The sequence below is a fragment of the Molothrus ater genome, chromosome 5 (assembly GCF_012460135.2).
Source record: "Molothrus ater isolate BHLD 08-10-18 breed brown headed cowbird chromosome 5, BPBGC_Mater_1.1, whole genome shotgun sequence".
Classification (NCBI taxonomy): domain Eukaryota; kingdom Metazoa; phylum Chordata; class Aves; order Passeriformes; family Icteridae; genus Molothrus; species Molothrus ater.
The window spans coordinates 51,832,396-51,859,922 of record NC_050482.2 but is presented as its reverse complement, the minus strand read 5'-3'; the positions used below and the strand labels follow the sequence as shown (position 1 = coordinate 51,859,922).

The 27,527-nt window shown below is 41.8% G+C and overlaps 1 protein-coding gene across 1 annotated transcript; it reads left to right on the top strand.

The window, feature by feature from the left end:
• Window positions 1-4,219: 4,219 nt before the first annotated feature.
• Window positions 4,220-27,527, top strand: ISX (intestine specific homeobox). Its single transcript, XM_036401178.1, has 5 exons — window positions 4,220-4,391; window positions 11,878-12,114; window positions 22,494-22,645; window positions 26,494-26,616; window positions 27,291-27,527. Exons 1-5 carry the CDS (start codon window positions 4,220-4,222, stop codon window positions 27,525-27,527), a joined length of 921 nt encoding a protein of 306 aa, XP_036257071.1.

Genomic DNA, 27,527 nt, shown 5'->3' with positions numbered 1-27,527 from the left:
TGCCTGAGCTGGCTGACTTGCTCTGAACAGCTGAGTGAGCACAGGCCCTGGGAGAGGAGCTGCTGTGAGCTGCAGCATCCACGCTGTGCATAAACACTGGACAGCTCTGACTCTTGAGTCTCATTTGTGAACAGAGTTTAAAGGAGATGCTTCAGAGGCATTGGGAGGAATATAATCCCATTACTGCCTTCATCCAGTGGAAGAGATCAGTGGGCCAGGAACAGTCCTTTTTCATGACTGACAGGGTAAACACAATTCTTCTTCCTCCTTGAGATAGCCAGTATAGGACAAAAAATTCCAAAGTATTGATCTCAAGTAGATTTTAAATCTATGCATCCAGAATTTTCCACTTTCTGAAATTCTTTAATTTATAAACCTCAGGGGCTGTGTGGACCTCTAGATTTGCCTGGCACTGAGAGGATGAGTTGAGAAAATCAACACGGCACAATTTTGTTCTAGACAGCCGCCTTCTGCTGTAAAGGGTTTCCTTCAGAGCTCAGCAATCCCAGAGGAAGATGTGTTTCCTGCCTCAAGGAATTTATAGACTAAATTAGATGGGTAGCACAATAATTGTAACAAATGAGAGTCATCTGCATTTCCAGGTCAAGCAGAAATATAAAAATATCCCCAAACTACCCTGCAAAAGCCAGCATATTAGAACTTGGCAGAAAAATAACTTCTTCATTTTCCGGTAATTTAAAAGTAAATAATTTCTTGTTTTGAACTTAAATAATTTGTTACATTTCAGCAACTCAATCATTTGAGAAAGGGGGTCAACTGAACTATTTTAATTTGCAAAATGTTCATTTGCATTTCAAGGGTCTATTTTTTGCCACTCATCTTTATTTTAATATAATACAAAGCAAGGAAATTCTGGGTGAGCAGTCATTCCAAGGGCAGTATTTAATCTTTTTTTTAATTAATGAAATTGCATTTATCACTATTTTCCCACTTCTGTGTTAAAAATAGTAAAATGTTCAAGTCTTTTGGTGCTACTTAAACATTTTGATATCAAACCTGCCTTTTTTTCTGAAGAAACTTTTGTACACAAAACATGGGATTTATGCATCATTACACTGCTGCTTTCTAATCCCCTTTCAAGAGTTGTCACTTATTTATCCTATTTCCTACTTTGTGCTTGTTTTGTTTTCAAATATAGAAGAACAAAAGTATATTTCTCAGTTGACATTGCCTTCAGTTTCAATAAAAAAGTACAATACAATCAGACAGAACAAAAATAAAGCCTTCACAAGGACACTTTCAAGTTGTAAATTTGCATGTGAGCATCTAATTTAAGCACACACAGAAAATCAACTTGTCACTGCAAGCAGCAGGGAGGTTTAAAGTTGCAGGCTGAGACAGACTAGTTATACAAACATGCACAATTTGATTTTGTGACATGGGACTACAGAATCATCTCAGCAGGTGCCTGCACAGAGCGAGCTGGTGGCAGTGGAGACAGGCAGTGCAGGCACTCTGAGTATGGGGTAATGCTGAATTCACTCATGACCATAGAATAAGTATTTATTCTATTCTGAGATGGAAACTTGGAGTCTGCCTGTCTCAACTCTCTTTACTTCAGAATTTTTTTAACATGAATGCACATGTACTTCTGCCAGAAGGCTACGTTTCTCCCTTTCAAAACTGTGTGTGTTTAACACAGCAAAAATGGAGCTGCGGCAAGGACCAGGGATAGGAGGTATATTTTTTGCCCTGAGAGTCTCTAGGCTAATTTACTCAGCTATTTTACCCAAATATTTGGATTCTCTCATGAGGAGTACTGGGATCTATCAGACTTTCCTGTGAAATCCTCCTCTTCCTCCTCCTCCTGCTCCTGCAGCAAGATATGAGCTCCTTGAACACTTAGGTTTTAATAACAAAACAAAGATTTCCATTGCAAATGAAAATGTGGCTTTGCTTCATTTAATAATTGAAGCAGACAAATCCATAGGCTTCACTCCTGCACCAATATAGATCCTTTAGAAAAATGGATAGCAGTGGAGGCTTAAAACACAGACATCCCTAGATCTGATTTTCCTGTGCCTGAAACGTACAGTAAAAGGAAGCACAGTAAACATCAGAGAGTTCAGACAATGTAATATATACTAAATTAATACAATGAAGGCTGGGTCAAGGACTCTCAACTTGAGGCATCTGGGAAGTAAGATTTTAAGCCATTGCTGTATAGGAAGCCAGAAAGGAATAAAAGTGGCCCCCTTTTTAGTGTCTCAGGCAAACAGAGTAGGGAAAATAGGGTGTCTGTAAAAGAATGTACTAGGTTTCTCCTTGTGATTTTTCTTGGGTTTTGAATCAGGAATCACAAGGAAAAAAGCGAAACTCTCTTATTAAATAGGCAGTTTTAATCCAGGATATGGATTCAGAGCACCTTTCTTTCCTTTCTCTCTGCACACACACAGCACGCTCACCTGTTCTCAGCCCATAAATTACCCACTCTCTCTCTAAGCAAAGAAGGGGGACACATCCCTCTTTGTGTGCCCAGCCGGGATCACAGACTCTGGCAGCAAAGCTGGAGAGGACAAAGCTTGGCTAGAGAGACGTTCCTCCAGTGCAGGGATTGAAACAGGAGGATGTTCCCTGCTTCATGGAGAGGGCCGCAAGAACTTTTGCACCCACACAACAGCTGCCACCTCATCACAGAACCAGGAAGGCACAAGATCCTCCTTTATAGAAACAGCAGAGGGATGCGAAGGGAACAAATGAAAACACTTCCCACTCTAGGGCACATGTGTTGTCAGTGTGAAAGATGCTCACTGGCCTATCCTGTCGCCTGGGGAGAAGTTTGATTCATAAAATCAGATAATTAAATGTTCTTCATCACAACTGGCTGCATCATTTTGAACCTCTTCCATTGTTCTTTTCCTCATCAGCCCCCACCGTTTTTCCAGTATCTAGAATCTGGAAAAAGCCGAAAGCCTTTCATCTTATCAGGTGTGTTTTATTGCCCCCTGGTTACACAGTAATTTTGGTCTCTGCTCCATGTAAAGGTCATATGATGGGATATCAGCTCAAGAATTGTCAGTTCGCTGGACAAATAAGGCAGGGACTGCCAATACAATTATAAGAGCCTGATAAGGAAGGCACAGAGAAGAACCAGCAGGAAAGGGAGAAACGACCATAGTAATTTAAAAGGTGAGGGGCAATCCCAGAAGAAGGCAAGAAATGCCCCTGGGGGGAGGGAGAGAGAAGGAACGGGACTGTATCTAACCACATTCTTCCCAAAATAAAAATTAACAAGAAGATAGAAGTGGCTCAGGAGAGGAATCACAGGTATTCGCCCTCATTAACCGGGAAATCTCCCGCTGTGCTGGATGCCTAATTGGGAGGCTTAAGCAACTGGTAGGATGATTATCAAGCTAGCTTGCCTCATAGCTCAGGATGGAAAGAAAATAATGTCTTCTCTTTACAAGTATAGGTGGGGGGTAGAAGGCACTAATTCCTGTTCCTACACGTGTTGCAAGGGCCATCTCTTTTTCTCTTGTGACTGATAAGATGGGATGATGTTGAAAAGCACCTGCTTGGAAAGTTCAAAGGGTTTTCACAATAGAAGAAAAGAGAATCTGAACCAAAGCTGAAGGCTAGGAGGGATGGCTGAAGGAAAACCTGGGAACTGCTGGTGAGGAAGCTTTTCATATGTGACACCTCCTTGTATGTGAGAGAAGTTTACAGGTTGTCTTTCTTGCTAGTAAATGGCCCGAGGGTCAAGTCTTTGTCCTGCCAATTATTTTCTTAACTCCATAATGGTACAAATCCAGTGGGCTTTCTGCAGGTTTCAGCCTGAAAGCAGAAAAGGAAGATAACTACCCCACAAACAGGATTTACCAACAAGAGGCAACCCTTCCCAGGGCATTTTTCTCCTGGTTCTGCAAGGAGCACACCTCCTCCTGGAATAGCCATAGAGTGTTCAGAGCTCCGTAAACACGGAGCAGGGGGAATGCTCCGCAGTGGGTGGGGTTGGGAAGACTTTCAACCCCCACTTCACTTGTAAGCCCGCAGGTGCTGGTCCCGGGGCGATCGGTAGCGAGGAGCAGGCGTGTGCGCTGAGTCGCGGGTGGCCTCTTTCTCCTCCCAGCGCTGCCGCGGTGACCCGGGCATGGGTGGGGAGGGACAGGCTCCATCCCAGCCGCGCGTCCCGCGGGCTGCTCCGCCACCCAGGGCAGCACGGCAGCGCTCTGCGGCCCACGGCCGCTGGGGCAGGAATATGACGGACCCCCGCGGGTCTGCTGGACAGAGGAAGCCCAGCCTGTCCTTTTCCATTGAGGAAATCCTAAAGAAACCTTCTGCCAGCACTGTCCCGAGCAGTGACACCAGGAACAGAAGCAGCTACGCTGAGAGACCTCCGTCCCTAAAATCAGGGTCACCGGCGGCCTTCGGTAAGTACCAGTCATAAAAGTGAATGAAAATGTTTCTTGCTTTTTGGTCTCGAAGGCTGTCAGGTTCAGTCACCTAGAATTTTAATTCTTTAACTTTTATAGGAATTTGGGATTTCCCTTATCAGGTACAAATCGTTCATTATATACGCGGAAATAATATTTTAAAAATAATTTGCTTTCAACCTCGCAGTAGCTTGGACTCTGGGGTTTGGTACATTTTAAAGCCTGGATGTCATTGGAGAGGTGAGTATGCAACCTGAAAAGTTATTTCAGGTAGCTCTCTTCAGTGAGAAGTGCTTATTGTAAAAAATACAGCAGCTTTCCTTTTAAAAAACATACTCTTGTTATCTAGTATGGGGGGAAAGACAAATAAATGTGTGCCATAAGGACAGGTATTCAGACTCAGGGAGTGAGCCTAAGACTGCTGCAACTTAACAAAATTTTTTGAGTTTCACTTATACCAGGAGTTGACTATTGTCTGGAATTACAGCCAAATCTTATATCAGCATCCTTTTCTGATAAATTTGACCACTCGCCCTCAAGCAGGAGAAATTATCTGTAAGGGTAATGGTAGCTACCAGAGTGTTAGAACCCAGTTGCTGGAATAAGAAAAGAGAAAGCATATATGTTTAATAATTTCTTTTTATCATCATGGACACTAAGTTCTTTCATGAAGTAAATGAAAAACTCATCTAGGAGAAAAACTTGTATGACTTTGATCATAGCAAACCAGCAAGTGCATTAGACTTTTTGACTTCAGTTTTCACAGTTTAGTTACTCTGGCCTTGAGTGAACTTTTACCCCCACAGAAATTGTCTCCTTCTTTCATTAAACAAAGAACAACATCCAGCATTTTCTGGATTAAATATTTTTTAATCTTTTTCAATCTGCATTTTCCATAAAAAATAGATACAAGCAGATCCACTTAAACAAAAAATGACCTGTACTTTTGGCACAAAATTTTCACTCACCTGTCACTCAACTTCTTTCAATAAAGTTTATTTTTCATAATATAGAGCGATATTTTCATGGATCAGGACTCCATTTCCCAGGACACTGGATGAGCCACCCTTTAGTAAGGGAGAGAGTCTTTTTCCAAATCCTGTCAGTCCAAGAAACCATTGCCTATTTACATAGAAAGCCAACAAGACCTAAAGGTGAGGGGAACTACTCACTACTGTAACTTGAGCTACTGGGGTTGAACTCAAGTACCCTAACACTGACGCTTAGTCATGCTTTGCACAAGATTTGGACTTCTTTTTGTTCATCTGTGACACGGGATAACTCATCTCACTGTATGCCTCACCTCACAGCACTGGGGCTGAACGTACCACTGCTGCCTTTGTGCCGGTAACTGTAACTTTCCATGGAAACTTGTGTTTGGGAAAGAGAGCATTTTGCTGCTTTTTCCCAGAACCATAGGATAACTGGGGTTTGGGGGGACCTCTCCAAGTCATCTTCTCAAAGAAAAAGCTGTTCCAAAGACAAAATGAGGTTGATGAAGGCTTTGGCAAATGTTGCTTACCTGTTTTTCCACTGGTACTATTGGAGGACTGGAGCATTTGGAGGTTTCCTTGAGCTGCTTTTGCCAACTGGAACTGGACAACCAGTCCTGTAAGAAGCAAGACCTTGGTAGTTTGTAGAGGTGGACAACGACGTGGCTGAGGCTCCTGCTGGTGGAGTAGGGCCCATGTGCCAAGGGTTGTGAAGGGGGAGAAATGCTGCTGTGAGCTGTGGCAGTGTGGTTTTGTGAGCCGAAAGTCCTTTCCTGAGGGCCCGTGGCAGTCACTTTGTGCCACTGGATCCAAAGTGAGACAAATAACACCACTGAAAATTCAGTCAGTGCTTGTTCACAGTATGGGCCACAGAACTGCATTTCAACAACATGAGAGTGTTCTCTGGGAACACAGACAGGACCTTTTTGTATTAAACCTTTTTGACAGTCAATATGTTGAAGCCCAGTTTCACTGTGTCTCAGCTAAGCGTGTCTTGGCCACTGCAAGTATGAGGGTCTGACAAGTGCAGGACGTGGTGGGTTCCTGCACTGCTGCCCTGCCAGTGCAGCCTCAGCCCACATCACTCCACCTGAGCACACAGTCAGTTTTCCATCTTGAAAGCAATGCAGGCAGAACCATCAGGCCTTGCCTTTGGCTTTTCTTCACCACCTTCACACCAGAGAGAGACTGTAGCTGTGGCAGGAGAATATAGTGACTCTTCTCTCCCCTGCTAGAAAGCAAGGCTGGGTTCATAAACTTAAGGGAAGGTAGAATATTAACTAATGAAAACAGTATATATATATGAAGGTTCATTTAATTGTTGCTGGAAGTGGGAGAACAGGAAAGCTGTAGAAATCTTCCAAAATGTTTTTGTACTTTGTTTTTGCAATTGATCAAGGAATTAAAAAAAAAAAAGAAAAAGAAAAGAAAACAAAACCTTTTCACTATTTGTTTCTTACCTAAGAATGTGGTACCTAAATTTATTACCCTTTGCTTTCCGAGCAGAACTGTGATTTATTCAGATAAATTATATTTATTTCAGAAGTGCAGTACCCTGGGCTGTACATCTTGGGATAATTGTTGTATTCCATATAAGTCATTCAGCTTCATGCCATATTACACTGTCATTAAAAAAATTGTGTAAATAATCAGCCACATCTAGTATGGCTCAGTGCTGGCCAAGGTCAGGGAACTGAAATGAGCTAGGGAACTTGCTGGAAATTCCAGGATGGTACACAAATCCAGCTGCTCTCTCATAACAGTTCAGCAGCAGCAAAGAAGGAAGTACTACAGGTCAGGGGTTAGTTATATCTTACTAAGGTTTTAAGAACATTCCCCACAATCCTCTGTGGAATTTTTCTGACCAGAGCTATGATTCATTTGTGAGACAGGAAGATCCATATGGCACCACATAGGCTACTGTAAAGTAAATACTGAGGCCAGAAATTACTATCTGATGTCGACATCTCAGTACCAAGATCACACTTGTCCTGGAGTCTAAATCTAGTTATCAGCTGAGGAGATGAGTAGGACCAGGGGAGCAGAAGATGGAGAATGTCAGAAATGGTTGGACTTGGTGGTCTAATGTTTGGACTCAATTATTTTAAAGGTCTTTTCCAACCTATGATTCTAAATGAGGGGTGCAGACCAAGATCCCAAGAAAACTCATGAGTGCTAGATCAGATGACTTCTAGAAGTTGCTTCTAACAAATTATTCTGAGTCTTTGACAAAAAGGACATTGCGATGTACAGTGCAAGCCTCTCACAGAGTGGTATGGGAAGATCTCTAGGCCTGACTCCTGAGTTCATATGTTTTTGTGAGTGTAATTCCAGTGGGACTTGGAATAAGGAGTGTGCAGCATTCTCTGAAGCATTTGGCTTTCCAGTTGCAGTGTTAGTCATAGCAGAGTTCACTGCACAAACACAACAGCTAGAGGACCTGGAGCTTCAGTTATTGAAGCTGTTGAAATACTTTAAAGACTCTTACCAAATTAAAAAAAAAACAATGGACAAGAAGCCATTTTAGTATGCAATCTGTGCTTTTCCTCTCAATGTTTTGTCACAATGCTTAGAAAGGGTAACCATGGCCTTTGCAAGAAACACAATTAAACACCCAGTGAGTGCTGATCTCCTCCCTTGTGCCAACTCTTTCATTTAAAACACAGAAGAATATCAGACCTATTTCAGAAAAAAAGACTGTTCTGAAATTCCTGAGAACCTGATTTTAATGTACTTGAAATTACATCTGAACTGATTGTTCATTACTCCCCTGTTTTCTGCCAGTGAGGTTTCACCAACAGGAGATCCTTTATCAAGTCAGGGAAAACTTGGGATGAGTGTTACACCTGGGAAATTAATAGTGAATGCAGTAACAGATATGGTAATTTCGTCATTCTGCCTGTGTTATGCTCCATCATGTTAAGGATATGCAAATTAATAGGAATACAACCACCACTTCACACACAAATGTCAATATGGTGATTGTTCACCTTTAGCAATACTCCACCCATCTTTACCACTAAAGAGGAAACAAACTGAAGGAATCTAACTGAACAGATACCATCTGGCCAATAAGACCAATTCACCCCACCTATTGCAAAGAAAACCAATAAATCTGGAAAGCAAAAAAATAGGAAAGAAAGAAAAATATGTAAAGGAAATAGAAAAAAAACCCACAATACAAATATGCTTCCATTTAGACTTTTCCCTGTTCACAGCCTTAGTAAGACCCTAAAATCATAAACCTTGTGCCCTCTCAGGTCTGTCTCCAGTGATTGCACAACAAGGCTTAAATGGAACTTAGATCATCTGAAATAACCTCTGCTTTCAAAGTGAAACCCTACTACCTTGCCTGAAATTGTCCATCCTTTCCTATGCAACTGCAAGTCAAGAAAAAAGACCATTTTGAGCAACAAGTCAAAGTAATTTCTGTGCATGACAGTAACAAGTATCTCATGTTGTGCTGGGCTGAAATGTCATTGCTTCTCTGGGAGCAAAAAAAACCAAAAGAAAACTACATTCTCTGGAGGAAGTTTTGCCCCATGTCAGTTTATAGCTGCTTTTCAGAGCTCTTGCTGGAGTCACATGAATGTGTACCAAAAAAATTCAAGCTGACCTTAAGAGCAGTGACTTCAGGCAAGCTTTTTACTTGGTCAGAACAACAAAAACCAGAGAAGGTTGCAATGCAAACAGGATTGGGGCTCCTAACTCTCAGCTATGTGCTGTAAACTCAGTATTATTAAACTCTGCCTTCAATCTTGTCCTCCTGAAAAACTCCTTGATTAATTCAGAGGCTCATACTTTGAGGTTCATACTTCTTTGATCTCAAACAACAGATCCTCCCACTCCTTTTCGCCAGTTCAGAGACATTGGCATTTTCCAATCTGCCTAGGACTGTCTTCCATTTCCTCCCTCTTCTTTCTACTTCAGTCGGTAATTGCTCTGTCCGTGCTTATACATAACTTGTGCTCATCACTGGGGTGTGTGAGCATCTCAGGAAAAATACTGGGGAGGAAAGTTGTAAATAAAGAATAAAGACATGTGAAAAGTCTTCTATAATTTAGGAAATGCTATGTCATTCTTTAAAAGTTTTAATCACTCCCCATAAGAACACCTTGCTTAGGTACCCTCACATTTTTCATTACTGTAGGATATAAGCATCATCACTTTTGTAACATATGAATTTTCACAGCATCATATCTAGCAAAGGAGTGCAACTAGTCCTTAATTTAGGGTTGGGAGACTAAGATAGAAGTCCTGGGCTAGGAACCTATGCCAGTACTGATATCGTCTGATCATCTGTTATTTAACCCCTGCCTCATGCTAGTGACTATTCCCAGGTCTATCCTTCTCCTTTATCCCACAAATATTATTCAAAACCTCACCTGTTTTCTCTCCAGAAAACTCAAAGTTAATTGATACTTAAGGAATAAAATTAGTTCCATTTTGCACAAATGCAGAGGTAGGCCAGGTTTTTACGGTCCACATGACTGTACACATGTAATTTTGTTTAGAAGGTTACTCAGATGGGTGATATTTTAGATAACATTTGAACAATTATTCTTTATTGAAATTAGGCTTTGGCTAATTTTTGGAGCTCTTAAAACTTCGTTTTCTTCATGTAAGTGTCAACCCTCTATAAAACTCCTATTGTGTGAGCCCTTAGTGAGGGCAGAATCAGAATTAGGTACTTTGTCTCCAGATGTTACAATTATCATTGCTCCAATGCTGCTTTCAAATAGAACTTGTTTGTTTGAGAAAATAAATCTCTAACAAGTCTAAAAAGTTAGATATTTTGCCAATGCCAGACATGACAACAAATATATATATATATATATATACACATAAAATGTATATTAAAAGGTGGAGTCTCTTCAAGTACAGCCTGTAGTGGTTCACACCTGCTGCCATTTAGATATGAGAAGGGAGAGAGGACCACCCACAGGTGCAGCAAACTTCAGAGTCCAGATGTGGGAGATTGCTCAGGAGTGCAGTCCACTATTGCATTAGGAGTTTAACGTTCTTTGGCAACAATAGCAGACAAACCTGTACTGTCATATTTGCTCCCAGGCCATTCAGACCATGAAACCTAAATTCCACAATGGGTACATTATGTTTATGTGTTGCTTTTTACTCTGGCTTTCCCAGCAAAAATCCAGGTGGGGAGGAGAACTAGAGCAAATTCTGGGTTTGCCATTAAAGTAGCACAGACACAGATGTCTTGTCTCTGAAGAGACAACTGGGCCATGATTTCAGTTATCAAAGGCAGCGCATCAAACATTCAGCATCAGGGTTTATGGCTAGGCTGTAATACAGAAAAGGGAGGTGGGGAGTGGGGTATTTGGTGTAACTCTCTTGGGATGCTGACAGCCACAGACAACCCACTGCTGTAAACCTCGAGGCTTCCCAGCGTGTTATGTTTCAGTGCATGGCTTTGCAAGGTCTGCTTACGTTCATAAGGAGGATTAAGAACTCATAGTACATTCATGAGGGAAGAGAAGCCATCTGGAAGATCTTTGTGGTGCCCCTAGTACACAATTGAGGTAATAAGGCAACACCATGGCTGAAGAAAGATTGTGGCTTCTGGGGCCAATTTCCTCAGCACTTGGGGTCAGGTGTCCTACCACATGACATCACTGGTTGCTGCTGAGGTTACTGCAGTTTGTTTATAATGTCCATGCTCAAATCTAAGTTAATGTTACAGCTGCACTTAGTGAAAATAGGCCAACGCACGCTTCTACTGTTTGTCCTGTCAACGAGAGCGTGCAGGTGATTTCACAAAGATGAGCTGGCTGTCAGTACCTTTCTAGATATCACCAGCATCACTTGTCACAAAGGCAGAGGGGAAATGTTGACAGCCTGGGCAGAGGCTGCCTTTAGAACTGTCCAATGCCTAAATCAGAGGAGCAGGCAGCCCAGATGGAGAAACAAGGACAGAGGAACCTGAATTGGGGAAGACACTGACTTTTAGCCTATTCATTGGCCCATTTTCCTATAGGGTAGATGTACATACAGGGACATTTAAGAAAGGAGCAGACTTTTAAAAGCATTTGGCAGCCAGCAAATTCCATGGCAATCTTGTTGACAGATTTTCAGAGCAGCTCAATATCCACTTTGCTTCCAAGTTCTTCCAAAAAAGTAGCCACTAATTTGGATACTGACAGGGAAGCTGAGATTTCTTGATCTTTTGGTTATGTCTCCTTATTTTTTATAGTCCTTTTTTAAAAATCTCTTTTTAAGGACCATTGAAAGTTTTAAAGTGGAAAGAAGTAGAAAACAGGCAAGATTTGGGGGTCAAATTCACCAAGATCCTGTGTCTGCAACATGGGGTAATCTTGGCATTGAAGTACAGCACAGAAGGATTAGGGCCATTTTAAATACGACCAGGTTTGAATGGTACAATATCCAGACCACTTTTTTCACACAAACTGGAAGGTGTACTGAATGGTGGCTGCTTTATTCAAAGCTGTCTTGTGCTGTGTCCTTCACAGATTCCAGCAGCCAGAGTCAGTCTGACTGTGACTTATCTTCAGCCAAAATGCTTCTTCCCACCACGTGTGCTACACCCATGGCCAAAGCAAGGAGAGTGCAGGCAACTCACTGCAGAAGACCTACTGCCAACCCAGTGTCCTTCCTGGGTGAGGACACGGGACGTGAACGTCTGGAGGGCAAAAGAAAACATGAGAAAGATCAGCAATGTGGTTTCCCAGTGGACCATCCCCTTCATGGTGAGTGCCTCTGTATCCAGACTTTCACCTTCAATGCCCCAAAACACAGCTGTTATCTTATAATTATGTATATGGTGATACCAAGCAACAGACAGCACAAGTGTTTCCATTGGCTGAGTCACAGTAGTTGGTCATAGCTCTTGGATGAGTCACAGAGACAGTTCTTCATTCTTGCCATCAAAAGCCACTATTTGAGCCAAAGTTCCAGCTCAGTCCTACCAACTCTACCAATGTTAGTGGTAGGCACTGTTTTGGGTGTTTATTGCCCTCCTGCTTGGGGTGTGAGAAGTTGCCACGTTCTGAGCCTCAGTGCCAGGGTTGTGCAACGCCCATTTCCTGAAAATGTGCATTGCACAACGCGGGGAGAGAGGCTGGTGAATAAGCTGAGTCAGCTCACTGTGTTCTGTACACCTTGGACCCACTGTAGAGGTGATGAAGAGGTCATCAGCATGCACACAGGCAAACTGGCGACAGGCAATAGATCTGGCAGGATGGGTCAGGCACAATTTTCAATGCTGGCCATGTTGGTGAATCTGCTAATTTAATTAGTTGTGAGCATTGGTAAATAGTGGTCTATCTCCTAGCCAAAGCACTGGACAATAAAAATATCCTTTTCCAATATGTTGCACAGAAACTTCAGGCTAAGCAGGATATGTGGTACCTGAACAAGACAAGTTCCTAAGAGACAGACAGCAATTAATTAGCAGCATATGACAGAAATTTCTCTAAGTTCTTTGTGTTTGAGGAAAAGTAAATACAGACATTCATACTACACTCCAGAAAACAGGTTTGCAGCAGCAGCAGAAAGGTGTTTTTGCACAGTCTGTTATTATTTACTCCAGGGAAAAGAAGGCATTTCATTTAAGTCCATTGAAGATGGCAGATACGGGGTTACTCAGCTGGCTTTTCTGAGATTCACACATCATCCTTGCTCCATACTCTGCAAGCTGGCAGGAGAAGCAACACTTTCTGTGAAATACATTTGAAAGAAAATCCTTGTTTCTGCCACTGCTGCCATGGTATACATGAGTCTTGTGACAAGTTGCTGTCACCTCCTCCTCCTGCACGAGACAGCCATCAGTCTTGATGCAGGAAGAAGCCTTGTAAGATAACTGGAAATTTTAGCTTTCCTCTGCCCTGTAAGCTGCACACAGCTCATGACAGCAGGGCTAAATCATGTGGCCTCCTCATAGAAGAGCCAGGGCTGTATGCATCTGGCTCTCAAGAGTTGCCTCTGAGTATAAAAGTAGAATATTCACATATTCTCTGTATGAGGGAGTCTCCAGCCAGGAGGAGATCACACCATAGCTGGGAGGTGGCTATCCTGACTTGGCACTTAGCCTCCTTGACCAGCACCATGGTGGGTACCAGTCTCATAAGTAAAGCAGGGGAGGAAGCATGCAATTATCTGCACAAAACAGAGCCAACATGAGCAGCCCCCTTCAATGGCAGCGTGTATTTTAAAGGAATTTTAAACAAAATCCCTCTGTTCCCTGGTCACAGTGAGGTTTTGAAGCCAAGCAGAGGTTTAATGATCTGCCATTTCCTAGGCTACTGGTTCCTGCAGTTGCTGAGCCTTTGATAGAAGCTGGCTGGAGAAGGAGGGAGAATCCTAAAGCACAGGATTGACGTTTTCCCTCTAGTGTGCAAACAATGATGTTTCGGATCCTGTTCATACACTATGTCATTCCTAGCAGAGAGCTGGAGGCCTGGGTTTAAAATACTTTCCTGTATCTCAAGTTTCAGCCTCCTTCTTCCACTTGACATTACAGGGAAGAGCTGGCGGCTCTTTTTCACCTGCTTCTGGCTGTGGCAGGTATCACCTTTCTCAGACAAAGCCGCAACAACACCTGCAGGAAGGATGGACTGCATCATCCCTGGAAGCAGTCTGTAGTCCAGCTGGTAGCAAATTAACTTCTGTTTATGCACCTGTCAGCTGTGGGCAGCTTCAGACCTGCTTTTGGCATGGCAGCTACAGGTCAGTTACGGGCCCTCTGACAAGGCACCTTGGCAGTCCCAAATGCCCATAGTGTATCCATGGAGGTGTCCCCAGGACCTCCCTCAAACCCACACCAGCAATGCCTGTAAGCACTCAGAGGAACATCACCAACCTCAGCAGCAGGAGACCTTTCTGATGTGAAAAGACATCAGAAACCCTTAGTGGGGTATTCCCTCACCTCTCTCTCTTAGTGCACATCTATTGATAGTTTGTGAGGAAGGGCCCTGGACTCTGTCTAGACACACACATCTGTTTAGTTGTCATGGAATAGAAGAAATCAGGTGTGCTATACAATCACCTTGGAGGCAGGAGAGCTGGGCTTTGGTGCTATTTTGTATGGGAGGAGAAAGGTGAGGAGGCTTCAACGACAGCCTCCTTCATGGGCATGTGGTCTGAGATAACAAGAGCACCCCAACTGTGACCCTGAGTATGGGATTTGGAGCATATTTCCAGGAAACTCTGTAACAATTCCCTAATTTTTTTCTTTTCCCCACAAAATGGCTTCTGCCACTAAGCGGTTTAGAAATGCAGTGTCATTTAAGCTAAATAGATTTATGTCCTTATCACAAACCACTTGCAGGAAGCAATGCCTCTTGTACTTTGAACTTAGAGGCTGCTCTGTAAGCAAAAAAAGAAGAGGCCTCATATGCTAGAGACATGCTGACACTGGCATTTAGTTTTGCTAAACCCTTATTTGAATTTGGGTGCCTTCATTCAGAATGCTGTATGCTGTCACCTGTGGCCTTCTGCATGGAAAGCTCAGCAGAGCCTTTTCAGAAAACCTGGATTCTTGGAAAGCAGCATTGATAAAGCCCATTTTAGAAGGAAAAGCAGCTTTGATAAAATCTGTTTTAGAAGGACATAATTTGAAAGAAGGCCTTACTTTGAAGCTGCAGGTACAGACTCTGCTTGGGCCAGCTTCTGTGAGATGAGTCATTGCAGCCCCTTTGCCATGTGCAACCAGCATCGCTGCCATGGTATTCAAATCACCAGAGCAAGCAGGGCAAACTCTTGTGGTTGTTGGTCACCCTGTCAGCACCTGTCTATGTAAACACCCAAATCCTGAGCTCCCACTTTCTTTTGCTTCTCTTTGCTCTGACCTCCCTGGGACTCAGCTTGATGGACCAGAAGAGTAGAGCACTGGAGCCTGAGAGGATAACATAGCCCCATGCCTGCCTGACCTGCCTGCCTGCAGCAGCTCCTGGTGGAGATTGCCAAGTACAAGATCCCAGCCTAGTTTGGATCCTCCTAGGCAATCATTTTGCAATGAGTCTTTTACACATGCTGGGTTTGATTGTATACATTGGGCAGGTGTGCACTGTAACTACATCCAGAGGCAGTGTTTGAGTGTGCCCTGCATTGCACACAGATAATGGTTCCAGTCTTCTGCTCAAGCAAAGGAGCAGCTGCTGCCTTGGAGAAGCCAGGTAGCAGCATCACCTTCAGACACAGGTGGATGTCTAGTCCTGTGGGATTTCTTCTCTGGGCAGTAATTCAAGGTCTGCATAGATCATGCTTCAATAAACAGAGCTGGCTCCTAATTCCACCAGAAACTGAGGGCTTCAGGCTGTGAACCACATGTGGTTCAGAGGTTCATGTTATTTCCTGCAGTTCATGTCTTCATTATTTGCTGTAGAGGAGGCTGCCCTAATGAGTCAACATCAACCAAGTATTTCCATAGGAAAAATCTTCTGCACATTGCTGACTGTGAGCTCAGGGATCTTTTTATTAATCTAATTGTTTTATTGTTATGATAGCATCTGTGATGCCATCATACCCAAAGCATATTGATGAATTCTGGTGGCAATTTTCATAAAGGCAACAGAAAGTATAGAGATAATCTCAGTTCTGGAGGAAGTCCAGTATAAGTCATGTTCCCTCTGTACTGATGCCAGTTGCAGACATCCTTAGCTCAATGTTTATGTTTTCTCTGAAGTCATAAATTCACTTGTACTGTTCATTTGTGGACAATATGGTCAAATCCCTGTACCTCTTTGAAACAGCATGGTTTATCTCTCATGGAACAGTCTTTTCCCCAATATGCTGATTTACCTTAATGCATTTCTGAAACACCCAAGAGACAATGAAGCACTGTGCAATCACAATCCCAGATAAATATCAGCTGCCCAGACTACACCAATGGGACTGTGGGAAAGGGCACAAGCATCTCATTGTCCTGCGGAACAAAAGGAAACAATTTTAAATGAAAAGGAAAAGCAGGAGGAAATAAAAAGAAATGCCCATATATATAATTTGGCTGCCATTAGCTGTCTTACCAGCCTTTTGTTTATCTGTGTGAATGGTCCCTGCAGCCCTGTGTCTCTAAAGTGCAGTGTTCCTCTATATACACTTGGAAATGCCCCAGACCATTGACTTTGTTTTGGTGGGTTTACTTGAGGTATTGTTGCAGGCTTATTCTTTGTTTTCTCCCTTTTTGAAGATTGACTGTTTATAATGACACCCTTTATAATGATATTAAATGAAAACCTGAATCTTTTACTCTCACCGTTCAAACTCCGTTCACTGGTACAAGTAAGCATTGAATAAAGCAAACCTGCCAGCAGCTGGGGACTATCATAAACTCCTTTTGTGTTCTTTCTTCATGGGTTTTGGGTTTTGAGTTTTATTTATTTAAAGCAAATGTTAACATTCAATGCTTTCCTCAAGCAGTCCCTTCTTCTCAGGGAATTTTGGATACAAAGGGTACATTACACAGGACCCAGAGGTTAATTTGTTCCTTCTAGTCGAATCTGTATAGTGTGACCACTTGTAAAGCTGATGGCACATCATGATTAGTTTATTTCAAAGGCCTTAATGAGTATTTATTGGCTTCTCCAAAATTGTCCTAGAACTTTTTATTAAAGCCCTGGGATATGATACTGTTTATTACTGTTCTTTGAAATTGAGGGTAGGTCTTTTGCCTACTCTTTTAGCAAGCCTTTTATGCTTAAAGGAGAAACAGTAGAGGCAGGGATGTAAATAAACATTCCTGATTGGTGTCTAGATGTTTGCAGGTACAAATAATCACAAGGAGCAGGAATATAGAAAAAAGCAGGCTGTCTGTGCAACCTGCAATAAACTCAGGTTTCTCCCTGTTGCAAATGACTGGTTTCTTACAAGGGTTTTGGACCAGAGAGTGGTGGGGAACTTGTTTTCTTTGGTGAGAACCATTATTGGTTTAGGCTGGCCACTGCTTTTCAGGTGAGATTTGACTAAGGCAAACTTTCACTGAAATGAATATATCAAGTGTCAAGCTTGAGATTTAGCTGCATGAGGGGCTTATACATGCATCTGCCCCAAATCCACATTGGCCTGAAGGAGTACATGAAGGTGCTGGCCCTTTGGCCTAGGTACAGATCTGATGGTTTGCTTCATCCTTCAGATCCTGTGCTGACCATTGGCTGTGCCAGAGCTATGCATACCATCATTTCAGGCAGCAGCATTTGTAAACACTGTCATTACTTTTCTGGCAGACAGGAAAGGTTAAATTCACCAGGGGCTCAAGGCTGATGGTGAGCACGACCCTCCACAACAAGCTGTCCACATGAATGGTTTCATACAGGCTGTCTACTCCTTGCCAACTCCTCTGACAAGCAGACTTAAGAAACTCCCCTGACCACCACTGTACAGCCTACTTAAACAGGTTTCTAGCCTAGTATTTTTGGCTCACACCCCTTGATGTCTGTACATCTCTGCATTTCAGTCTTGATGTCAGGTGATTGGGTGCAGTACTCATTAGGGTAGAAGCAACTCTATATGAAGGAGTTTTGGACTGAAGGGAGGAGGTCAAGACTTTAAAAGTTCAAGTTGTGCTTCTCTGAATTAACTTTGGCAATGCCTGAACAGGCAGCAGCTTGATGCTATATGCTGTTTCACTAGCAGGAGGCTCTATCTGGAGCACATTGTACCCATCCAATTAGGATCAGTCTCACTGGCTATGCCAGTCCTTCTTAGGCTGAAAAACCACTTTAATAAAGATTAGCCACACTGCAATACTCATGCCTAAATATTGCAGCACAAACTCTTTTGAAAACCATGAGCCACCTCTTCAACTAGGAGAGGGACTGCCATGGGCACATCCCTTTATACAGACAAGCAGGTTTTGTCCTGGTGCCATCAGCACTCTGTAATAACTGTAGGTTTTTGCTGTGGGGCTGTCTGCCGTGAGCAGAATCTCACCACACAAAAACAATATTCAGAAAAGCCACAAGAAGGAACTGGCTGGAGGAGCCACATATCTGAATTATGAAGAAGAGAGAGAGAGAGAGATAGGAACTTCTCTGAAAAAGGCAAAAAAGGATGAAAGAGAAACTAACCAGACATAATGAGGCTCTTTTTCAACACACCTGAGTTTCTTTCTGAGAAAAAAATGAGACAGTCAACTTTGTTACACAGAGAAAAATACATTTCTGAGGATATATAGCTAAAGCCACTTGCTTATGTAACTGCTTTCGCCTTGTGAAAGATGCAGAATCTTTGAATCTGTCTGTTGCATACTGTGAGAGGCTGTCTGTCCAGAAATGACAAAGAGGATTGCAGCGAGATAAACTGATCCTACCAGTTTTCATCTCCCTGGATTACCTACCTCAAGGCAAATACGTGCTAGTAGTGATTTCCAGCCCTTCTCCTGTGTTTTTAATTTCTTGTCCCTCCAGTGTATGGCCAAAGTAGGCTTGATACAATCCTAGCTGCTACTGGGGTAAGTGTAAATGGGGGGTGCAGTTGCAGAGATCTCCCTGAGGCAGCATTTTTCTAACTGGTTCAGATATGCAACTAAGAAACAGGAGTGCAAGGTGTACCACAGGCTATTTGCCTACTACAAAATGTAGTCCAGAAGAAATTTGCCCCAAGTATAGCATTATTGCGGCTGTGTAGCTTTTACTTTAAAAACTGCAAATGTTAACAAACTTTTACAAGTAGTTATCAGTATTGATTTGCTCATATCTCAGATTTCTTGAAACTGTGTTATACTGGACAGTGGAAATAAGCTGCAATATGCTAAGCTAAAACTGTGTAATAAGCAATTGCAAATCAGATGCTTTGAGCTGTGCTTAGTTTAAGGCCTTAATGCCCTAAGCTTCCTTAATTTTTAGGGAAGGAATGATGGGGGCCTTTACTTCATATGGTTATTTGGAGGTCAGAGATTACATAACAAAATAGGTTGTGAGAGGCCTCTGGAGACTGTCTTGTCCAACCCCAAATCTAAGCAGGGCCAGCTTAAATCAGGTGGCTTAGGCTTTTGACCAGTCAAGTTCAGAGCATATGCAAGGACTGAAACTTCACAGCCTCTCCTGGCCCCCACATCAGACTACCCTCATTATGAAAACATTTTTTTACCTATTATGTAACCAGAATTTCCCTTGCTGCACCTTGCAGTCATTGATCTCATCCTTCCACTGCGCACCTTCAAGAAGAATCTCTATTTCTCCAAAGTTCATATGTTCCAACTTGCTTCAAGCCTGACCTAATAACAAAGCAGATCTGCAAAGAACAAATGAGCCTGATACCAAATTTAAAGGAGCTATCCTGCTTTATCAGTGTGGAGAATCTGGCCCTTCCAATGTCAACAGTAAGGCAATGTACAGACAGCTGTATCTCTAAGCATCTGAAAATGCTGACACGTTTAGCTGTCTCGTATTTTCAGGCTTGGTTTCAACAGCCAGCTAACCTGCAAATGACTTTCATGGAGCATAAAAGCACACTTGAATATCCCCAGCTTTTACATAAAAAATAGCTCAGGAAACTCATACAGAGTCTTATTTCCCCAGAGACTCTAGAGCCACATTTGAAAAGCCAAAGTTACACTTCCAACACTTCCTAGTCTTACATCTTCCACCCACATTCTTTATTAGACTGTAATTCTGAATGCTGTTGTTTGCTATGGGATCTCTAAGCTGAGGTCCCAAGGCAAAGGGAACTATCAAAGCTACAGTCAGAGAAAGTTTCATCTTACAAGAGAAAATGTTAACACAGAGTCCCAGATTTTTTGCATTTCTTAATAGTTTTTTTAAAAATTAGAAATAGAATGACTGATTACTTATTGAAAAAATACAGTTTTCTATATTCCCTACCGGCAAAAGTCTTGATTCGTTCACAGGAGTCTATTTTGTCAGCAATTTAATTTCATATATCGTCAAAAACAAAGTTTGTCCTTCAGTCTCAAAATACAAACTGTATTTTGTTCAATGTGATGAAGTTTCAGCTTTGCAAAGTTTGGTTTCAGTAGGATTGGTACTTCTCAGCACTGTGCAGATCCTCCCCTTACATAAGAGTCTTGTCTATAATACAGTTCACCTTTCCAGAAGGAAAAATGTGGAGGGTTTAGAGTGGACTGATAGGGAGTGTCTTTTGTTCATCGCCAAGTTATAAGGGTCATTTTCATATCCAAGAAGCTGGTATGAGACACCAGAAACTCACGTGTCTCTCTGAAGTGATGTTCTCTAGTCCTGGACATTTCTCAGGTGCCAGCAGGCCAGAATATAGTAAGCCAAATATTAAATAGGAGGTGAAAATCTTCCAAACAAGAAACAGCATTATGAACTGTCTTATCTACAGGGGATGTGGTGTCCTAATATTTCTACTGTCAGAACTGATATTTCCCTTTTCTTGCATATAGCAATAAACCCTCTTTGCAGTAATCTTTTGAGAAGGTTCAAGTAGATGTAATCAGAGCTTCTTAGGAGAAGGTGCCCTTTATACCTTCAGCATAAACACACACAAATATTTCTCATTTCAAATCTCTGCCCCCATAGTGCCAGCAAGATTCAGTGGAAATAACATTTTTCTTCTGAGACTGAAGCCAGTGCTGCAGTTTAATGAGTAGTACTTTGATAGGCTGGTGGAAAGTCTAATGATACGGATTTAACTGTGTTGGACATCAGCTTTATTAGGCTGTTTCTGAGACATGGTAGTATTGACAGTCATGATAAATGACACTCCTCAGTTATTCCTGCATGACTGGTTTCCTTTCAAAGTCCCCAAAAGGGTTAGAAAAGATGAAATATTCACAGTGGTATTGTGTCCAGGCTCCTTCCTACCAAGCTGATGAACAGAATATTTTAATGCTTATTTTCTGTGTCAACAGAGCCACAATGAGGTTTTGATTACAGAATGAAAAATGTCATTTTCTGGTTGGCACAGGGCTCACTTTATATTGGCCTAGGTGTTTAGTTACCTTTTCACTGTGTTAGCCCTCCAAAGGATGCTAACGGCTGAACAAAAGAGGGGAAAGGTACCAAGTCTCTTTGAGGGGCTAAGCTAACCTTGTGTGCGTAATTGTTCCCATTAGAAAGAGTATGCCTCTAGTTACATAGTATGAATTGTTAGTTGTCATCAGACCGTGGAAGACCACAAGCAGCCATGCAGAATAGCAATTTTTTATAACATGGTTTCATTGAGAATTACTTCAGGTCATTGAGTAGCAAGCTCATCACAGTCAGTAAAATAATATTAGAATTTTTATGCACCCATCAGATGCAGCTTTCTGAGCTCAATAGAAAAAAACCCTGTGGTTCATAATGCTTGGGGTATGGCTTTTTGTGCTGGTCACTCAGTGTCAGCTGGAAGATACTCCATTTGTGCATCAGAGAAGATTCCAGCTTTGGGATGAGGCTGAACTCCACATTCTGCAGCTGCTTCTTCCTCTTCCTTGCAAGACCTTCAGCATCATTTCAGAGCTACTGAGACTTCATTCTAACTTACATGAAGTGCTATACAGAGTTCATGATCTAAATAAAATATGCTGGTGTAGGAGGGCCTTTTCAAAACACTTGTAGGAGTGTTTAGGGAAGCACTTTTTGTGATCACACCACAACAGGTGAAGCAATGGAGCATTGGAATTCACAGCACCTAAACTTCTGCATGGGCTTTAAGGCCTTATTCTTAAGTTCTTTAGATTAAGCTTGTTTAGAAAGTCCCCACACCACAATGGTACAGTCAGAAAAATACCTTTTCTTTGCAACAGCAGAGTTAAACTGCCGGCTATCCCTGCTGCTCTAAGAATGGTATGGGAAGAGAATAGCAGCCAATCAGGGGTCAATGGCTGGTCCAACACTGAAGGACTTTGGTGACAAATTCATTGCAGGGCTAGTATGCTAAAATACATAGGCGTTTGTAGCTGTTGACATGCAGTGGATCCTTGGAATTAGCAGTACAAATGGACACTTTTGACTCATTCCTTTCATGATAAAGGAGTGCATTCATGTTGTCTGCTAGAGAATACCAGGAGCCAGTCACCTATGATAAGTACACGTCTAGAAGGAGTTGTAGGTGCCATCCCAACTGCAGAGCAATTAACAGAAATTGCTGCATCTCTGAATCTTCTTGTTGTCCTGTAGCTTTTTCCTGTAAAAAGTAATACATCTTTCCTTGTTTTTCACAGCTGAGAGGAAAGGGAAACGAAGAATCCGGACAACATTCACAACTGAGCAGCTCCAGGAACTGGAGAAAATTTTCCAAGTGACTCACTACCCGGATGTTCATATTCGCAATCAACTGGCAGCAAAGATAAACCTCCCAGAAGCCAGAGTTCAGGTACAGTGTGTCTCCAAAAGGCTATATTCACTGCAATTCATTCATTATTTGGAAGGCATTCTTAATAGTTTATGCCTGGGTGGCAATGTTAATGAGATACGTGACCTCTCTTTTACCCTACAGACAGGGCCACTGTCACTGATCTCTTTTTACAAATAGGGAAAGAAGTATTTTTCACCCAGCTGTGACTAACCACGTGGAATTAATCAAAGGGTTAACAGAAGCTCTAAGCATACTAAATGCATAGCAAATAAGAGTTAGAGATGGTTATGAGTAACCTGTTGGACTCTGTAGCGACAGAGCAGCCATTTATGAAAATATTTATTGATCATTTATCAACCATTTATAGGTTAATATTAATCTAATACAAACTGTCATCCACATCCATCTTCCACAGGGTCTCGAAACACATGAAAATAGTTGCCAAAATGGAAGTGCTTCTTAGTGTTCTGTATTTCGATAGGACAGGCTATAAATGCCCTGGCCATAATTTCAGTGCACAGAAATTAATCTGGTTTCCCCCAGTTGTAATATAATGTTGCTGACTGAGCTAAAATTGACCCCAAATTCTAACTGCATAGGAAATCTGCTACATTAAAATATACATACCACCCTGTATTGGCATTTGGTGTTGCCTACCAGACACTGTAGTGATGATTTTTGCTTGAGGCAGTTTCTGCACTTGCTGCAATGCTATCTATAGTCATTGGTGTACTTCTTTGCATATGTCCCTCTCTAACAATCAAAGTTCAACACAGAGCTGTTTATTGACTATGACATGCCTGGGACTATTGACTAGCCATGATAATATTGCTTCATCGTTAGGTGACAGGGAGAATTAGACCTGCATTGCCACAATACGCCCATCAGTACTCAACAATGCATTTCCAACAGCATAAAAGACAAGCTGAGCTGCCAGTCAGTGCTCTCCACAGAACAATGAATCACATGAAAGAATAAGGTATTTTTCTGTTAAAAAAGAATTGTTTATAATCTGTATAGGGAAAAATAAAAATGAGTTATTACAGGAAACATCAACCTGAGATATAAATGAAAGAAGTAAAAAGTCCCTCATGTATGAAGTGCAGATTGCAAATTCCCAATTCAGACAGTGTTATACATGACACAGGAAATTCTGTCTTTGACCTCATTCTGGCTGATAAAGGGAAATCAGCCACAGAACTAAAAATTAGCAGTAACTTAGGTTCAAGTTACAAGTTATAGTTTCAATTGACTGCATTTGTCACACAAATCAAACAGCACACAGAGAATTTGCATATGCTTTTGCTACTTTGAAATAGTTTTCACAAAGCTTTGTGTAAGTTAAATCACCTCAGAAATATAACTTAACTATAAAAAAATTAAGTGAACAACCAACCATTTGGTAACCAAATGAAACCTTTCATAACTGTGAAAAATCTTGTTTCCTCCAATCAAGAAAAAAAAGTTATGATTGCTGTGAAACATCTTAAAGGTATAGATGAAACTGTATAACTGCATGTGTTACACATAAAAAGTTAAGAATCCTGTATAAGTAAACATGAGAAACAAGAAATTATAAAAAATAAATTAGCAAAGCAGGAGGGTGCAGGCCAAAGCTTTGGTCAGAAAAATTAAAGATCAAAAACTCAATAAAAGTCGATAGAACAAAAAAAAAGTCCAAAGTAATCAATTATATTGATCTGTTACTTTGTAGAAACAGTAGGACTGTCAAGGATAATGGATAAATGGCAAAGATGTTCAGTCATAATTTCTGCTCTATCCTTGGAAATATGTCAGGGAGCACTTTCTAAAAGGATAATGTTGAACAGCAGCTGCTACAGACAGGTATTTTTTAATCTACACATCTAAGTAACTTACCTCCAGTGGTTCTGAAAAAGCTGCTTGAGATGTAGTTTAGGTCATCAGTGTTGATATTTAATCAGTTCTGGAGCATGAGAGACATTCCATTCCAGGGGTCTTGAAGAAATCTAATGGGTCAGTATTTAAAGGGTAAACAGGACAACCAGATAATGACTGGCCTGTCAGACAAACATTGGTTTTTGGCAAAAACTGTGAAAAGAAGTGCATATTTTGTTAATGGAGAGTTAAAGAAAAGATAACATATTTAATGCTTATCAGCACTGGTTCATGAAAATAGACACTGCCAAACTCATCTTTTTTATGGTGAGATTATTAGTGACAGTTTTAAACTGAAAGAAGGTAGATTTACTTTGTGTATGAGGAAGAAATTCTTTATGGTGAGATTGGCAAGACACTGGAACAGATTGCCCAGAGAAATTGTGGGTGTCCCATCACTGAAAGTGTTCAAAGTCAGGCTGAATGGGACTTAGGAGCAACCTGGTCTAGTGAAATATGCCCCTGCCCACAGCAGAAGTGTTGGAACTAGATTTTCTTTAAAAGATGCATTCCAACCAAGAGTATTCTATGGTTCTGTGCATTTGGTTGATAAATGTAGACAGAGCATGAGGAATAGGTTTAAAAGACAATTGAAAGGACTCATGCTGGGTATGGAGAAATCATTTTAGATGTAAGGGTGCTGGAGAGCTGGTTGGGAAAAAAAGAGCAGTTTGGTCTGAGAAGTGTTAAAATCTTTGCCTTTAGTTAAATAAAGTAAGTCCATGAAGTGAGAACTTTATCCCATGTGCAGATTTTAGAAGGAGCGCTTCAGAGACTGAATGTTGGCTGGAGTGCCCCCTTTGCCCTCTATCACACTGTGAGTGTTAAATGCTGCTGTTTCACCATATAACTGCTGCATGGTAGAAAGAGAATGGAAAAGTTCATACAGACTAAGCAGTTTCCAGACACATGCAAACACAGATAAACAAAACTGTCCGTTCAGTAACGCCAGGTACTTCTAGCTATCAGCAATATAGCAGCTAACTATCAGCAATATAGCAAAGGGCTCCTGACATTCCCATTACTTCTTGGGTGAGAGATGCAGAAATAACTGAGCTGCTCATTATTTGGCTTAAAATACATATGTATTTACATCCAGTAGCACCTGTCTTCAATAACCAACACTTTGTGTTCATGTGAACCACTTGCTTACATTCAAACAGCAAGTCCCTTAGCAAGCTACAAACTACAATTGAAGGGGGCTTCAACTTTTCACAGCAGTGCAGCAAGATGCACAACTGCAGCTGCACAATAAATGCATTTATGCTTCTGCCAGAAGGCAGACTGGTCAAATCAGCTGACAGATGAAAGGAACTCCCCAGAGAAAATTAGTTGTTTGCTTTCCAGTGCAAATGAAACAGCTGACAGCATACTCAGATTGCTGAGTGATCCCCTTGGGTCTTTCACTTAGGTCCCTTATGTGAATTTCCAAATGCTACAAGCTAAACATAGGTAGAACCTTTTACTACATCTCCACTGGTGACACACTTTTATTGCAGCCCAGCAAAACATCTAGGTGGATCTTTTCTCAGTCTATTCACTTGGAAACAGGGTGGAAGAGCTCTGTCATGAGATGTCACACCTTCTAGGGAAAACAGAATGCTGTGTGCATTGACTACTGCACAGCTTTGTTCACAGAAGGATCTGCTCTCCCCAGAGAGCCCTGGGAAACCTGCAATACTGTCTTTCCTTGAACAGGGTGATCCTGTTTCTTCTGTGAGCCACAATAGAAAACAAGGTATCATGGTCTAGAATTCCCACATGCTTTGTAAAGTGTGAAACGTGCTCTGTCAAACCCAGTGGTTTACTTTAGATTCAGCCCCTGGTTCTGCTGAGCTGGACGTCAATGTTTTCTGATGCTCAGAGTTTAGGGAAAGTAGTTGGCTGTGAGAAGTTCTTCCTTCATCTTCTGTTAATTTCTGTACCTTTTCTTTCTTGCCTTTATCCAGATCTGGTTTCAGAATCAGCGAGCAAAGTGGAGGAAACATGAGAAGTTCAGCAACTTTGGTGCCCTTCAGTATCTGACAGAAGCAGAAGTTGATCTCATTCCTGCTCCCAAGTCAGATATCACAGTGAGTATTGGACACTTTGTGTCAAAGCCAGTGAGGGAGAGCCAGCTATCCTTCACCAGGTAGTCACTTCACCAGTAGTGCCACGGGACTATCCCAGAAAAGGAGCACTGGAAAAGACAAAACAAGCAATATGACAGAAAATCCCACCATCAATCCACTGATCAAATAACACATTTCTTCATAGAATTAAACCTGTTTCGTTAATATTCTGTGAGGTGTCTCTTGTAGGGTCCTTCCCCATTTTGCTTCTAAATCACTTCCCTGTAAATCATACTTTGATTCAGAATGTCTTTATAATCAGAAATTTCCTAGAGAGGAAGACCTAAGACATTTGCAGACACAAAGCCATGTCCATTTAGAGACAGAATCTCTTTACAACATCCAGCCTTGGTTAGGCTGACCAGTACCTTGACCTATGCTTTAGCAGTCCAGGACTGTTATTTTTTAGGCTGCCACACAGGCTCTTTCCCTGACAGGAGTTTTTTCAGTCTAGAAAAGAGTGTTTTGCTTTGTGTCCTGGGTGACAACACACCACTGGGGTTTAGGAAGTCTGTTTTTCTAAACTTTTCTTCTTAATTACTGATCACCAGGGAAACAAATAAGGTTGATTGTTAATTTCATCTAAGTAGAAGTCCATATTGATTCACCTGAGACTATGCTTTTATTCTTGAAAGGCTCCTAGCTTGATGCCAAGAAAGCTCTCTGCTTCCTATCCTGCCGTGGGATACTACTCACCGCTGCAAGGACAGCTGACAACTGCCTGGCTGCCCAGCACGCTCTCCTTTGCTCCCCACCACGTGGAGCTGCTGCCCTTCCCAAAGCCATACTTGCTCTTCAATGTCCTGCCCCCTTACAGCTCGCTGCTACCCCACAAGCTGGAAAGGAGCAGTATCTGTGCCAGCTCCTCATAG